At 41.6% G+C, this 15,693-nt stretch overlaps 1 protein-coding gene across 6 annotated transcripts in view; it reads left to right on the top strand.

Moving 5' to 3' along the window:
- Positions 1-14,075, top strand: part of SGCG (sarcoglycan gamma) — a 129,257-nt gene extending 115,182 nt beyond the window's left edge. For 4 of the 6 annotated variants that reach the window (XM_086715205.1, XM_025924472.2, XM_086715195.1 and 1 more), the window contains 2 exons: positions 10,509-10,632; positions 13,301-14,075. In XM_086715205.1, coding sequence (XP_086571331.1) covers positions 10,509-10,632; positions 13,301-13,474 — 298 coding nt within the window. In that variant the 3' untranslated portion in view covers positions 13,475-14,075. Of the gene's footprint in view, positions 1-10,508; positions 10,633-12,013; positions 12,773-13,300 lie in introns of those variants that run through there. The other 2 variants (XM_086715189.1, XM_086715191.1) reach the window with 2 other exon arrangements.
- The last annotated feature ends 1,618 nt before the right edge of the window (positions 14,076-15,693 follow it).

The following is a 15,693-nucleotide window of genomic DNA, read 5'->3' as shown; positions in this document are numbered from 1 at the left end:
ACACCTATGGAAGACAGACAGTCATTGCTGAAGATGCGTTTACTACAATAATAATAATAATGCAAAGACATAGAATTAGCAGCCACTACAAGTTACCCCCTGAAACTCTAAGTAAGAGAGCAAAGTGAGAGATTTTTAAAAGATATGAATAAAAGGCTCAAAGAGAAAAAAATGTATTCTTTAAAAAAAATTTTTTTAATGTTTATTTTTAGTTTTGAGAGAACAGATGGGGGAGGTCAGAGAGAGAGGGAGACAGGATCTGAAGGGGGCTCTATGCTGAGAGCGGAGAGCCCATCGGGAATTTCACAAACCACAAGATCATGACCTGAGCCCAAGTCGGATGCCACACCGACTGAGCCACCCAGGTGCCCTCAAAGAGAACAAAATTTTGAATACAAGGTTAGGCAATGTCACAGTCGTATGAAAATGGCAGATTTGAAAAATAACAGAATAGAAATTCGAGAAGTGAGAGATCAGGTAATTAAATTCCGTGTCACCCAGCAGTTGGTTCCTCATCTCATTCTGCAATAAAAGAAATCAGGATTCTTTGAAGAAATGGCTCATTCTAGGACGGGGGCAGCAAATGTAGAAGATGAATTTGGAACATTTTGCAGTGCCAGTGAATAAGCCGTGCTCAAAAATCAAAACAGCGAGGGTACATCAAAAAGACCCAGGAGCCAAATGAACGAGCTCCCAGTCGAAGGACTCCCAGTCACAGCTGGACAATTTAAGCAAAAAAAAAAAAAAAAAAAATCTTAGCATATTGAATTGTAACCCAAAGGAGGTCGTTATCGAATCTCCGTGATTTTTAGTTTCCATCAAATACACCGTAAAGCGATGAGTGTTATTTCAAAATGACGGTGTGTATAATATGTAGAAATGATATCTTTTGTAAATACTTAAACTTACGAAAAACACAACGTTAACTTAAAACTGTGTAACGGGTGCGTAGTTTTTCAGATATCTTTTAGGACGGAGAGCCCTGCTGTGAGTTGTCTATTCAACCAAGTTTTACAAAGCGTGGGTTTGGGATGTGAACATACTGAACTTTGCCAAACCTGGCCAGTGTTCCTCTCAAAGTGCCTGATCCGATTTGTTGCTCCGCGAGCAGTGTAAGGGTCTGTCTTTCCTCACCTTTTTACCTGTATTTTGCACTGTCAGACTTGATGATCTGTTTCATGTTATCTTGTGTTATTTTACTTTTCATTTCCCTAGGGACTAGTGTGGTTCAGCATCTTTCACATTTTTATTTTGTTATTTAAATACTCAGCCTTCTCTTCAGATCTTATAAATCGTTCCCTTTTTATTTAAGGCTGCTTCTCCTGGAACTGCCTTCCATCTCCTTTGCTTCTTTAATGACTCTTTAAAATGGATTTGTAGAGGGGCGCCTGGGTGTCTCAGTCAGTTAAGCGTCCAACTTCGGCTCAGGTCATGATCTCATAGTTCATGGGTTTGAGCTCCGCATTGGGCTTTGTGCTGACAGCTCAGAGTCTGGAGCCTGCTTGGGATTCTGTGTCTCCCTCCCTCTCTCTCTCTGTGCCCCTCCCCTGCTTGTGCTCCGTCTCTGTCTCTGTCTCTCTCTCTCTCTCTCTCTCAAAATAAACATTAAAACAAAATTTTAGTGGATTTGTAGGGATTAAAGTATAATATAAAATATTCTGAATATTAACATTTTTCCTGTTAACATTCTATTTTTAATGTTTATACACTCAAATTTATTTATAATTTCATTCATTACATCTGGATTTTAAGACATAATTTGAAACTTTCCTTACAGAAAGAGGAAGTCAGGCATGTTGCTTGTCTGGTCTTGCCTTTTACATTACGATACATTTTAGATCCCTGATGCCTTTAGAGTTTATTCCTGTATCAGGTATCAGGTGTGAAGTGTGGGTCTAATTTTATCTTTTCCAGTCATCCAGCCACCGGAGCCAGCAACTAGATTATCTATTAGAAATTCCACCTTTGTCGCTACGATTTGAAATAAAACCTTTATCATCTATTAAATTTCCCTATGCACGTGCGTCTGTTTGTGTATTTTCTGTTCTGTTCCCCTAGTCTTCCTGTTCAGGTCCTAGTCCCAACCTTGTTAAATAGGGTATAAAGTTTTATTTTATTTTATTTTATTTTATTAAGTTTATTTATTTATTTTGAGTTGGGGAGAAGCAGAGAGAAGGAGAGAGAGAATCCCAAGTAGGATCCATACGGGCAGCACGGAGCCTGATATGGGGCTCAAACCCGCAAACCATGAGATCATGACCTGAGCCGAAACCAAGACTTGGATGCTTAACCAGCTGAGCCATGCACGTGCCCCTATAAAATACAGTTTAATGTCTGGTAGGACTAGTCTCTCTCTCTCTCTCTCTCTCTCTCTCTCTCTCTCTCTCTTCTTCTCTCTCTGTCACACACATGCACACATACCCTTGTAGCTTTCAATATTTCTCTGCCAGTTCTCGCTTATTTTTCCGAACTTGAGCATTAACTTATCTAGTTCAAGAAAAGCATATTCTTTTATTAGGATTATCTTAAATTCATAAATTAACTCGGGGAAAACTGACATCTTTATGTCATTATTTACCCGAAAAACATGGGATGTCTTTCCATTTGTTAAAATCCATTTTTGCCCTTTCAGGAATACTTAGAAGTTTTCCTTATGCATGTTTTTCACATTTCTTGGAAGTTTACCGCTAAGCTCGGCACCCGGGTGGCTCAGTTGAGTATCCAACTTCGGCTCGGGTCATGACCTCAGTTCGTGAGTTCAAGCCCCACATCTGGCTCTCTGCTGTCAGCTCAAAGCCAGCTTCAGACCCTCTGTCTCCCTCTCTCTGCCCCTCCCCTGCTCGCTCACTCTCTCTCTCTCCCTCTCTCTCTGTCTCTCAGAAATAAAGATTTTCTTTTAAAAAGTTTACCCCTAAGCTCACCTTTGTCGCGATTATATCCCCTAACAAGTTACCACTGTGGGTATGAAAGCTACTGATTGCCGTGTGATAATTTTATATAAACAACCTTACCAAACTTTTTATTCTTTGAGTCAGTTTTATGTTGGCTCGTTAGGGTTTTCAGGTACGCTGTCCTATCATCTGCAGATAAATATACTATTGCGCCTTCTTTTCCAACTCTGTGTCTCGGATTGGTTTCTGATATCTCATCCCATGTCCCAGCACTGTTAGCACCACGTGAGAAAGACGTGGGCGTAGTGTAATCCTTGCCTTTTCCCAGTCTGAATGCAGATGCCCCCGGTGTTCCCCCACGAAGACGATGTGAATACGTGTTTTATAAAGCAGATAAATACCATTTTCTATTTTGTGTTGAATGGCCGTTAGACTTTGTCAAAGACTCTTTGGCCCTTGTGGAGATGGTCATGTTTATGTGTTCTTTAGATGTACTAATACAGTGCATCATGTTCATGGGTTTTTCATACCACACCAATCTTGCATTCATGGAATCAATTCTACTTGGTCACGGCACATTCTTTTCTTAAATTGGTGTTCAATTCCACCTGCCAATATTCTATCTAGAACCTTCGCGTTCATATACCTTTAGTGATGTCAGTCCGTAACTTTCTTGTTTGTGTGCTATTTTCGTAAGGTTTGGGTAACTATGTTATCCATGCTTTTCAAGAATGGGGAAGATTTCCCTTATTTTCAGTGTTCTGGAATGATTTGTTGACAATTGGGATGCTCTGATCTCTGAAGGTTTTTGGTGGAATTCTCCCTGGAACCATATGGGCCTGATTAATTTTTTAAATATAATTCCTTAAGAGTGCAATTCTTCTTGAGGCGCCTGGGTGGCTCAGTCAGGTAAGCGTCTGACTTCAGCTCAGGTCATGTCACCGGTTGTGAGTTCGAGTCCCGTGTCGGGCTCTGTGCTGACAGCTCGGAGCCTGCAGCCTGCTTCGGATTCTGTGTCTCCCTCTCTCTCTGCCCCTTCCTCGCTCCTGCTCTGTCTGTCTGTCTGTCTCTCTCTCTCAAAAATAAATGAATATTAAAAATTAAAAAAAAAAAAGCTTCCAGCTTCAGCTCAGGTCATGATCTCAGTTTGTGGGTTTGAGCCCTGTGTCGGGCTCTGTGCTGACAGCTCAGATCCTGGAACCTGCTTTCGATTCTTTGTCTCCGTCTCTGTGCCCCTCCCTCACTCCTTCTCTGTCTCTCTCTGTCAGGAGTAAATAAACATTAAAAAAAATAGTGTAATCCTTCTTTTACTGATTTTTTTAAAAATTTTTAACACGTATTTATTTTTTGAGAGACAGAGAGGGAGTGCGAGCGGGGTAGGGGCAGAGAGAGAGGGAGACACAGAATCTAAAGCAGGTTCCAGGCTCTGAGCTGTCAACACAGAGCCTGATGTGGAGTTCAAACTCATGAACCATGAGATAGTTACCTGAGCCAAAGTCGAATGCTTAACCGACTGAGCCACCCAGGCACCCCCAATTCTTCTTCTTGGAGAAATTTGTCTGTTTAAACCTTTACCTTTATAAGGGTCAATTTTGATCAACTGTTTTTGCCTAGATAATTATTAATGTATTCTTGGTTTTCACATATATTTGCATATGGTCTGAAAGTGTTATCTTGGGAATATTTTAATTCCTTCTCTTTCAGTGTTTTTTGAAACAACTCACTGATAAAAAATCAGTGTCTACAAATGCATGATTAACAAATGAAGCATTGAATTGATCTCACACAGCTTGCATAATCACGTTCCTCATCCCAAGTATTTATTTTTCATTTATCACAGATTACTATTCCAAGTCTACTTAAATAGTGAAAGTAATTTGTGCCTCATGGTGATTGGCAGTTTATGGTGTGGCTCGTTTTCCTTAATTCTAGAAATTCCAAGAAAAAAGAAAAAGTCATAAAATAGCAAAACAAAACATAGTACATTTCGTCAACTCAACAAGTGGAAACAGTTTAAAGAATTGAAAGTTTCATCCAATAACAGGAAAAAACAAAGAAAAAAAGGAGGGGGTCTGCCTGGCTGGCTCAGTCAGTGAAGCCTATGACTCTGCACCTTGGAGGTGGGGGTTCCAGCTACACATTGGGTGTAGAGATTACTTAAAAATTAAAATCTTAAAAAAAAAAAGAAGTTTCATCCAGGAACAGAATAGTGAAAATAAACCCTTAGGAACTTGAGTGTATTGGAAAACACTGTTTGGGCATTAGGAAGGGAATGAATTCTTTCACAACCACGTTTGCTTTTCAGATTTAGGTCTTTGATCCAACCAGATTTGTTTTTCGTGTGGGGTATATCTTATGTTTCAGTTTCTCAAATTTCTGGATTTGAGATTTAACCCCCTACCTACAGTAAAGTTCCTAACTTTTAATAGGGGAATTAACCATTTATATTGATTGTTACCACTGACATACTTGACATATTTCTGTGGTATTATGTTTTATTTACTGTGCTTGTTCATTTCATTTTTTCTTCTTACTGACCTTTGGTTAGATCAAGAAGCTTTTCCTTATTTTCCCTCTGGTATTTTCCTCTACTGGTTCCGTTTTTATTCTTGTAATGATTACCCTTTATATTTTACATGCATGGAGATAAATTAATACTTCCTGATGAAGTTTAAGTGATTATCATTCTCTTCCCAAATTATAAAAAAAAAATTTTAAGTTATTCCCATCTTGTTCCCACTTTGCTTTTACTCATATCTCCGTTTTCTGTTTTTCAAGCAATACCTATTCAGCTTTACCCACACAGTGTGTTGATTATCCTAATGTCCACCATTAGATGGTGCTTGCAAAATACTCTTTTTGCAAAATATTGCTTCTTGCAAAATACTCTTTTCCTCTGGTTTTAGTTCCTAGAAGCACTGTATAGATAGTAAACTTTTCCCTCTGGGCCTGAAATGTCTAGTCCCTTCATAGTGGAATGATAGTTAAGCTGGGATAGATTTTTAGGCCGATGGTAAATTTTCATCAGCATTCTCGAGATATTATTCATTACTTTTGGGTCTTTGGTGAGCAATTTTCATTCTGAATATTCCTCATTAATCTCAAAGTTTTGCAGTTCTACCGCCAAGTGTCTGGGTGCCGGGTATGTCTTAATTCATACTTGGGTATTAGGTTGCCACTTCAATGTTAGGAACTCTTGTTATTTGTGAATTCTGGAAAGTGATTAACCGTGACCTCGTCATTTCTGTGTCTTCTCATTCTCCAGAGTACAGGCGTTCTTAACTTGTGGTCTGTGGATCCCCTGGGTATCCAAGAATAGAATTTAGCGGGCTAATGATTTTGAACGTGAAAAAGAAATCCTTCATTTTCGCTGACCTCCAATTCACATTTTGCATTCCTTCAGCTATAAATGAGAGGCAACAAACCACAGTAGTATCAGCAGTTTCTCTGACTTTTTCATCTGTAGAAGCCAGAGGTACCTCAGTATCACGTAAAGGTTATAGCTAGCATCACGGAATACGTTACACACTCTTCCCTGCTTTGAAATTACACTAGTTGGAAGACCTCCGACCAGATCTTATTTAATACATCACTAAACAAGCTCATAAATTGCTGTATCACCCATTGAAAGATATTTTTGCATTTGTATTTAAAAGTCATTAGTTCCCTTTGAAATTCTATGTGCTTTATTTTATGCATTGAAAAACATTAAACTTCTATTTCAGATTTTACATTTCTCGTTTTTCCACTGAATTACCAAAGCCACTTCACAACATCCTATTCACTTTTCATATGTGGCACGCCTCCCATTTAGCCTGCCGGAAGACTTCAATTTTTTTACTTCATGGATTTCTACTTCCTTGGTTTTCATCTTTTTTTTTAAGTTTCGCTTATTAATTTTTGTGTGTGTGAGCGAGAGAGAGGCAGAGGAAGTGACAGAGAATCCTAAGCAGGCTCCGTGCTGGGAGCGTGGAGCCTGACTGGGGGCTCGATCTCACAAACCGTGAGATCATACACAAAACCAAAATCAAGAGTCGTTCGCCCAGCCAGCTAAGCCGCCCAGGCGCACCTGCTTACCTGGTTTTTAAGTCTTTCTTTTTCTACTCTGGTCTTGTTCTATGAGCATTGATTTATCTCTTTGGATGCCCTGAACTTAGTTACGTGTTAGTCCCTTTCTGACTGATCTGTTATCTCTAGTTCCTCATGTTGAGAGATTCGCCCATGTGGTTTGGCAATTCTGGGCATTCATGCCCTTTGGCTCTTCATCTGGGAGAAGCGTTCGGGGAGACCCTTCCATTTGCCTTTCATGTCTGTTTCACTTTCACTTCCGCCCGGGCCCTGCAGGGGGCACTGTTCTGAAGCCAGGGTTTATAAGTATTTCTCAGGTTGGGCTCCTGCAAGGCCTGAATAGTGTGTGCGTTTGGGTTCTACACTAATGCATGATTGAAGACTCTCTGCTCACATCCCCGAACGAGCAGCCTGCTTTAGGGTTGTTACCATGCAGCGTTTCACCTCCCATCTGTGTGCCCAGAGCCCGTTGCCAAACACCTCTGTCCCGCCCCCCCCCACCCCCACCCCCTTCCCGTAGTTGGCCACAACTCCTTCCTTGTAGAGATTTAAAATACCAGTCCACATGGCATTAGTCTGCCCGGTACCTCCAGGGCTCCAGCATTTCAACTCCCACTCATCACTCTAGGAGTTTCTTGTGTTTCTGGCACAATGAAAATGCCCTTTGCTTGTTGTTTTTTATGCCTAGTATGTGTTTTAATGTATTTTGTTTCCCCATTGTATTTTAGCCAGCATTTATGTGTAAGTGGGCACTGAGAGGAGAGCTCTGAGCCGCTTATCTGTCTTGAGCAGACTTAATAGATTTGTCTGTAAAACACAGCTGGAATCGGGTCGTTCCTCTGCTTACAGCCTTTCATCTGCTTGAATGTTAGACTCCTAAAGGCAGGAAGCTTGTCTGCCTTGTTTGCTCCTGTTTTTCTACAAACCTAGAACAGCACATAATAGGGACTTCATAAATAAGGGTGAAATGAATTAAATGCATTTTCCCCCACCACGTTTAGATTAAAGACGAACACAGTGAACAGGGCCTAGCGGTCGGCATGGTCTGCCAGGGGACACGATCTAGCCCTTGCGTGATTTGGCCAGTGCTGCCTCAAGGCCAGCTTTTCTTGTCAGTTTGCGTTTATGCTCCCTGCTCCCTCATCCTCTGTGCAAAATTTGGGCTTAATGGGAGCCTGAAAGGGCTTGAAATCAAAACATTATCCATACGTTTCAATAACTTTTCCCCTTTGTTTGAATGGTACTAACATGACATGAGCAAGAAATCTTATAATCAGATGTGATTGACCAGTTACATGCCCTAAACTCAAAAATGAATACGGGCCAAAGTTTGGGAAGTTACTGAATTCTGTGTGTCTTTACTTAAAAAGGAACACAGCTTAAAACTCACCTGCTTTAACAATCACATTATCTTAATTAAATGTATTTTTATAACCCGAATTGTGTGTGAGCATGTTTGTGTATTTACACACACAGCTTATTTATTTAGTGTATTTCTGGAGCAGTGTTCAAAACTTTTTGTTCCTCATGTAAGTCACGAGTAAATATGTTTTTTGAATAGTTATTTGAGAGAGTGGGGGAGGGGCAGAGAGAGAGGGAGAGAGAGAATCCCAAGCAGGCTCTGTGCTGTCAGTGCAAAGCCCAGCACGGGGCTCGATCCCACAAACTATGAGATTATGACCTGAGCTGAAATCAAGAGCCGGACACTCAACCGACAGCCACCCAGGCACCCCCGGCCATGAGTAAATATTTATATGTTCATATTTGAAGAAAGGGCTCGATATCTAACCGGCAAACTAAAATATAACAAAAGAGAAAAAAATAAGTTCTTTTATATCTGACTGTTGGTCAGCGTGTTCATGGAAATGTGTACTTCAGAGCTGTCTAATCACAACCTTTTTTGGTGAAATGTGTCTTAACTTGTGCTGAACTGATACGTTTCATCTTCAAGGTCAGAAGTGATGCAAAGGGGAAGAAATTTGCTATTCCAGAAACACCGTATTATAACCTGGCTAAGAACTAGTGATTGGTCCTGACTAATGGACCTGACTAGTGGAGTCATTTTGTGGTTTGATGACTGATCTTGAAGCACACTTGCCTTCACTAGGGTCTTCAAGATCACCAGTGGTTCGCCTGAAAGGGACCAGACCTCTGCAAGTTGCTTCCATGCTTTTCTCCCTTCCTTTCCTTCCCCATCCCCCCTCCCTTTCTTTCTATCAATGCAGGCAGGAAAAATGTAGATAATTAGCAGATGGCAAAGTGGCAAAATGGGCAGGCAATCCACAGACCAAATCATCTGGATATATCTAACTGTTAGCCCATAACCTAAGCTTAACATAATTTGACCAATACATTCCATACATATCTCTTAAGTGTTTTCTTGTACTCAATGTAAATATAAATTTCAAAATGCGTAACATCAAATTTTTCATATTGAGATGTACATAAAAAAAAAACGAAACTTTGTTTTCTGTAACAAAGAGTGGTAGACAAAAAACGTGCCAATTGAAGGTAACAGTTCCTCCGAGTCAAAGGTCTATGGGGTAAATATTCAATCAGTTCAAATGCTAATTAACGATCTAGATACTTCTGTCCTCTGGAGCCGCTCCCTTTGTCTCCCCTGCCCATGCCTACCCTAATCTTACCCTGCCGTGGGTGGATCACAGACCTGTACCCTGTATCCTGTTCCACTTCTTACTGATCTTTAAACATTTCAGTCAAATCAGCCTTCCAGACTTAGGGGTTGGGTTGCCTTAGGTTGGGTCGGGCGTTGCCTTGGGTTGAACCTTTCAAGTGATCATGGTGTGCCATCTGGTGGAAATTTAGTGTTTTTTCAGGCAGAGGCAAATGGTATTTCTCTGATCCATATATTCCCGGCTCTGTATCTATGTTTGACTTAGTCCCAAGGAGACTCTGATAGATTTTGCAAAAAACAAAGCCAGCCTAGGCCAGTCTCCATCCTGCCAGTATATCAACTCTACCAGTTAATTTCTTTCCCAAAAGAAATCTTTGCATTTGTAACCCTCCTAAGCTTTAAAAAAAAAAAAACAAAAAAACAAAACCTCAAGGCTAAACATGCATTCTATTTTATGAACAGGTGGCAAATGAACATGTTATCCTTCCTTAAATCTGTCTTTTTCCCCCAAACAAGTGTGAGTTTTCACTAAAAAGAAAGCTTTACAGAGTTTTCACAAGTAGCATTTTCTTTTGGTGTGTAATATGCAGGGTGCTTAACCCTGCCATCTGAAACTACTACGTAGGGGTAGGGCTGTCTAATGTTTTATCCGTTTTTAGAGGATACTGATTTCGTAGACTCTCACTGATGGGAAGTTAATTTCCTTACTGAAACTAACACATTATTTCTGGATTGGTCAATAAGGCGTATACACTCTAGTGGGATTCAAGCATGACACGATGGTGCTTTATACTTTATTAGTTATATTTTCATGCAACGCCATTCAGTCAGTGAGGGATTCCTGGGGAATTATTTTTAATACTGTTTTTTTGTTTGTTTGTTTGTGTGTTGTTTGTTTCTTTACCTCATTTCAGATTAGAGTCTCCCACACGGAGTCTAAGCATGGATGCCCCAAAGGGTGTTCATATTAAAGCTCATGCTGGGAAAATCGAGGCCCTTTCTCAAATGGATATCGTTTTCCAAAGTAGTGATGGAATGGTGAGTTCAGTGCGCCAGCTCCTGTTGTGTATTTCCTGGTGATCCTCACATCCATTAAGGTATCGTTAAATTTATGGCCGTCTGTAAACCGACTGAAAAGAAGGCAAGAGACAATCGTGCATTTCAAGAAGAGTCAAGAACGGTTAGAGTTATGCTGTACTGGATCCAGACAGTATTCTTTGCCTGGTATCTGTGCTGTCCAGTCTCTTGTTATTTTCATCTGGGAAAGAATACTGCAGATTTTCCGAGCCACTTCCTGTGGATGCGGCTTCTCTCAATATGGCGGTCACTGGGAGCTCCCCATAAATGACAGCCACCAGCACGTATTGCCTAGAGCGCTATGCTTTCTCGCACCAAATTAAGTTTGCGTGCAAGTTAAATGTGAAAAATAAGAGCTTTAAAAGCCACAAGAAAGATGACATCTGGAACTTCAAGTCCAGGGATAAAACGTCACCGACACAAGCCAAAGTTCATAACAAAGCAGTAGAGCGCTTGCTACTCAATATTGATTGTCCTAGTACCAGATCAGTTCGCAGGTTACCTGTTTGAGTTCGGGGAAGTTAACAGGCCTCTCCGGACCTGGACCTGTCTTCTCATTTGTCAAGTAGGGAAAATGATACTTGCTTAACTAAGTCACAGACGATACCAATGTGATAATATGGGTGACAACATTTTTAAATTATGTCAATTTAATACTAACAGGAAGGGACAGTAGTAGCAAACGTAGACCATGAGAGGTGGCCCATGTGTGTGGACAGGACCTGTCCAACGGCAGCCTGCCAGGAGGATAGAACAGTCATCTGGTGAAGCCCCTTCAAGTTGTAACTTAAAACGTTATGGTGTCAGGAGCAGATAGATGCAAACATGAGAAGTCAAGAATTCTGGAACCTCATTACCACATCATAACGTGACTACGTACTTCAACTGTATGACCTTGACAAAATACATACCGATTTTAATTTTGAAATAATGTCACTTGTTTCCATCAATGAGGTCATGTTTATAATTGCATACAGCCTGACTCATAATTGAAGTTGCTATCCCTTCTTACTGGGAGCTAGCTCCAAGTGAGGAGATGTCTGGCCTCCCACAAGATATATTCCCGCAAAGACCAACGAAGATGAGCAAGGAACTGGTATGCGGACTACTGAGTGACTAGGGTTTGCTAGAAGAGCAGGAAAAAAATAACTAGAAAAGAAACATCACCAAGTAACCATAAGAAAGGAGAGCAGACAGAACCCAAAGCACTGGACAATAGCATGAGTAGGTTCCACGTTTAAAAACAATACAGTATACATTTCCCTTCTTTTCCTCTGACCGTGTCCCAGACCACAAGGCAAAGCTTTGCTTCTAATACTGTTCCACCCACTACTTCACACAGGAGTGGCCAACTTCCCGAGAGTACAGACTGCACGCATCAGTTTATATATATATGATCGGAGTCCATGAGGGCACCCGGATGGCTCAGTCGGTTGAGCGTCCGACTCTTGGTATTCAGCTCAGGTCATGATCTCACGGTTATGAGTTCGAGCCCAGCACTGGGCCCTGCACTGCCAGTGCGGAGCCTGCTTGCAATTCTCTGTCTCCCTCCCTTTATGCCTCTCTCTCTCTCTCTCTCTCCCTCTCTCAAATTAAATAAACTTAAAATTTTTTAAAAGTTAAAAAAATAAGATTGGAGTTTGTAGATAAGAGTATATAAATAAAGAAGAGTCCAGCCTTGTTTGCAAGGAAGAACATTCGGCCTGCCTGCGACACACCTTAATTCCTGCTAACAAGAGAGTGCCCTGGAGTAGGTGAGATTTGGCTACTCAAGAGGGTTCTTCTTTCTTCGTTCCCAGAATTTCAAACCCCAACTAATGACCATTTGTTTACATTTCAGTTTCAACTAGAATAGGAGCAAAAACCCCAATAGCTTTTACTCACTTTCAGTTGGCGTTAATCTGTGTGTCTGCTGTTCCTCCACACCTACGAGAAGGCAGCAGAGTTTCAAATATTTTAGAAACTAGGGAAGGTTGGTGGCTAATCGGATGAATGTAATTGCCTCTTCTGGGAAAACAAAATCAACAGAAATCCCAACATTCACAGGTAAAAATTGTGAAGGAACACCTGGGTGGCTCAGTGGGTTAAGCGTCCGACTTTGTCTCAGGTCATGATCTCATGGCTTGTGAGTTCGAGCCCCGCATCTGGCTCTGTGCTGACAGCTCAGAACCTGGAGCCTGCTTCAGATTGTCTCTCTCTCTCTCTCTCTCTGTCTCTCTCTCTCAAAAAAAAATAAATATTAGGGGCGCCTGGGTGGCTCAGTTGGTTCAGCGTCTGACTTTGGTTCAGGTCATGATCTCCCAGTTTGTGGGTTCGAGCCCCACGTCAGGCTCCATGCTGACCGCTCAGAGCCTTGGAGCCTGCTTCGGATTCTGTGTCTCCCTCTCTTTCCGCCCCTCCCCTGCTCGTGCTTTGTCTCTCTCTCTCTTTCTCAAAAATAAACATTAAAAATTTTTTTAAAGAAAGAAAATCTGATCATATAATGATCACCTAAGACTTAAGTCCCGTGCCTCATTTCATTTTCTATGCGGAGAAAAAACTAATCTGTTTGGAGCATTTGGAGGTACGAGTTTCATGCTGTCCCGCTCATCCCACTGGACCACTTCATCTCTTGTTTTCTCCCAAACAGCTCGTGCTTGACGCTGAAACCGTGTGTTTACCCAAGTTGGTTCAGGGGACTCAGGGCTCTGCCGGCAGCTCACAAGAACTCTATGAAATCTGTGTGTGTCCAGATGGGAAGCTTTACCTGTCCGTGGCTGGCGCGGGTACGACGTGCCACGAAAGCAGTCACGTCTGCCTCTAAACCACCTGCATCTTCCACCGAACGCCTGCCTCGTGTCGGTGAGCTTTACGGTACCGACTTCAGGCCTTCACACTGAGCAACTTAACATCCTATAAAACCGAGATGGTGGATGGGAAGTCGGAGGACGGAAAAACGTGCCAACGGAAGTAGGATGCAACTACGCGCTCTCAGAATGGTGTCTACTTATGAGACACAGACGTCTAGCAACAGCAAACAAGGAAATGTTTGTTCCACTACACTTATTTTCATCAGAACCGCTGCGACTTTTCCTTTTCTTTCTTGTAGATAATCTACAGTGAAAGATTGAATTGCTGTGTGGAATTAACTTAGGCTGTTCAGTTGTGAATATCTAATTCCCCACGGAAACAGCATTGGTCTAAATGCCCCCAAAGTTCAATGTGGTCCCATTATATCACTGAAACCCACGCACTCATTTTAACGCACAGCGTGTCAGGTCTCACGAGAAAATCTTCAGGTTTTAAGGGGACTTAGGTGGATCTGATTTTCAACATGTAGTCAAGAGAATAAATTCTACGAAATCAATCATGTTTTCTTTATGCATAGTCAACAAGCAATAAAAATCAACCTACATTTTCACAAACTTCAGTTTGTCTTTTATGTCCTCTAATCCTCTCTCCGGCATTCTGAGGTAGGTATCATTTTCCCCCAAGTTCCTGGTGATTAAAAAAAGGTTCAGCTGGGACAAGTCAGAAGGTCATGTAATAGCCGGTGAAACGAAACCGAAACGTGAGCCTACATGTCAACGGCTGTTCTCGCTTCAAAAAACTCTGGCATATTGTCTCATTCCATCCAAACACCAACTCCATGGTAACTGTAAATGGGATGACATTCATTTGACAAGTGGAGTAACCAAAGTCCAAAGGGGTTTTGTCGCCCACCAGGATCAGAGAGCCAGGAGGGGGTGGGACTCATAACTGCCCAGCCTGTGTATTTACTTCTGACACAACAGTAACGGACTGGCTGCTCCTTAGACTCTCTTCATTTTTGAAAATATGTTTAATACCAATGGGTTGCACATGCCACTGTAGAAATCAAACAGGACACACTGAGCCTGTGAAAACGGGCTAGCTTTGTGTGAATGAATCGCTCGCTCATTTTGTTAAATGCCGGTCGTCACAGAGTGGTGGCTTTTTGGTTTTTTAATGTTTTGTATTGTTTTGTTTCGTTTTTGTGTTTTACCAGTTGCTGTAATTAGAATCTCCAAGTAGCACAAGACGTGGTAGGACCAACAGCATTGTAACTTCCTATTTATAGGATTTGTAACTATAAACACCAGTTCAGATTCCTTTTCTGCAGTCTCAGAACGGAAAGCAGAAAAGGGAACCCTGTTTCTAATATGTTAACAAGGTGTTCATCTAACAGTGTAGCCCACTTACAACAAATCCTGGATTTTCAAATTGCTATGTGCGTAAAAACTGGAAAGTACAGGGGCGCCTGGGTGGCTCAGTCGGTTAAGCGACCGACTTCGGCTCAGGTCACGATCTCACGGTCCGTGAGTTCGAGCCCCACATCGGGCTCTGGGCTGACGGCTCAGAGCCTGGAGCCTGCTTCTGGTTCTGTGTCTCCCTCTCTCTCTGCCCCTCCCCCATTCATGCTCTGTCTCTCTCTGTCTCAAAAATAAATAAACGTTAAAAAAAATGGAAAGTACGGAGTGAAAATTACATGTGTCCTGGTTAAGAGCAAACTTGACTAGGACCGCCTGGGTAGCTCAGTTGGTTGAGCATCCAACTGTTGATTTTGGCTTAGGTCATGATCCCAGAGTCATGGGATCCAGCCCGGAGTCAGGCTCCACACTGAGCTGGATTCTCCTTCTCTTTCTGCCCCTTTCCCCCATTTGCTCGCCGTCTCTAAAAAACAAAAGAAAACAAAACAAAAACAAAAAACACAATCTCCAGTTTCGTAGGGGATGGGTGTTTTTAGATTTTAAGTTGGTATTTCACCTTTTTCCATTTAGTTAAGTCCTGATTTTTTTAAGTTAATATCTGCTTTCTTGTGACGACATTCCTACTGTCACGGTAAATAGTGTTGCCTTTGTTTTGTTTGCTCATATGCTCTCCTGCTCCCTGTTTGTGCAAAACAAATATCTTCAAGCTCGGTTGACACAAGCTCAAGAAAAAGAATCAAGGAGAAAGTATGGGGGATAGAACCCTTTGAATAAAAGACATAAATTAGGTGTTTTTTCGCTCTTTTGCTATCTG

This window comes from Puma concolor, chromosome A1 (assembly GCF_028749965.1).
Source record: "Puma concolor isolate L17-30 chromosome A1, mPumCon1.1.hap2, whole genome shotgun sequence".
Lineage (NCBI taxonomy): Eukaryota > Metazoa > Chordata > Mammalia > Carnivora > Felidae > Puma > Puma concolor.
The sequence above is the reverse complement of the archived record's forward strand: the minus strand, read 5'-3'. Positions and strand labels throughout refer to the sequence as shown.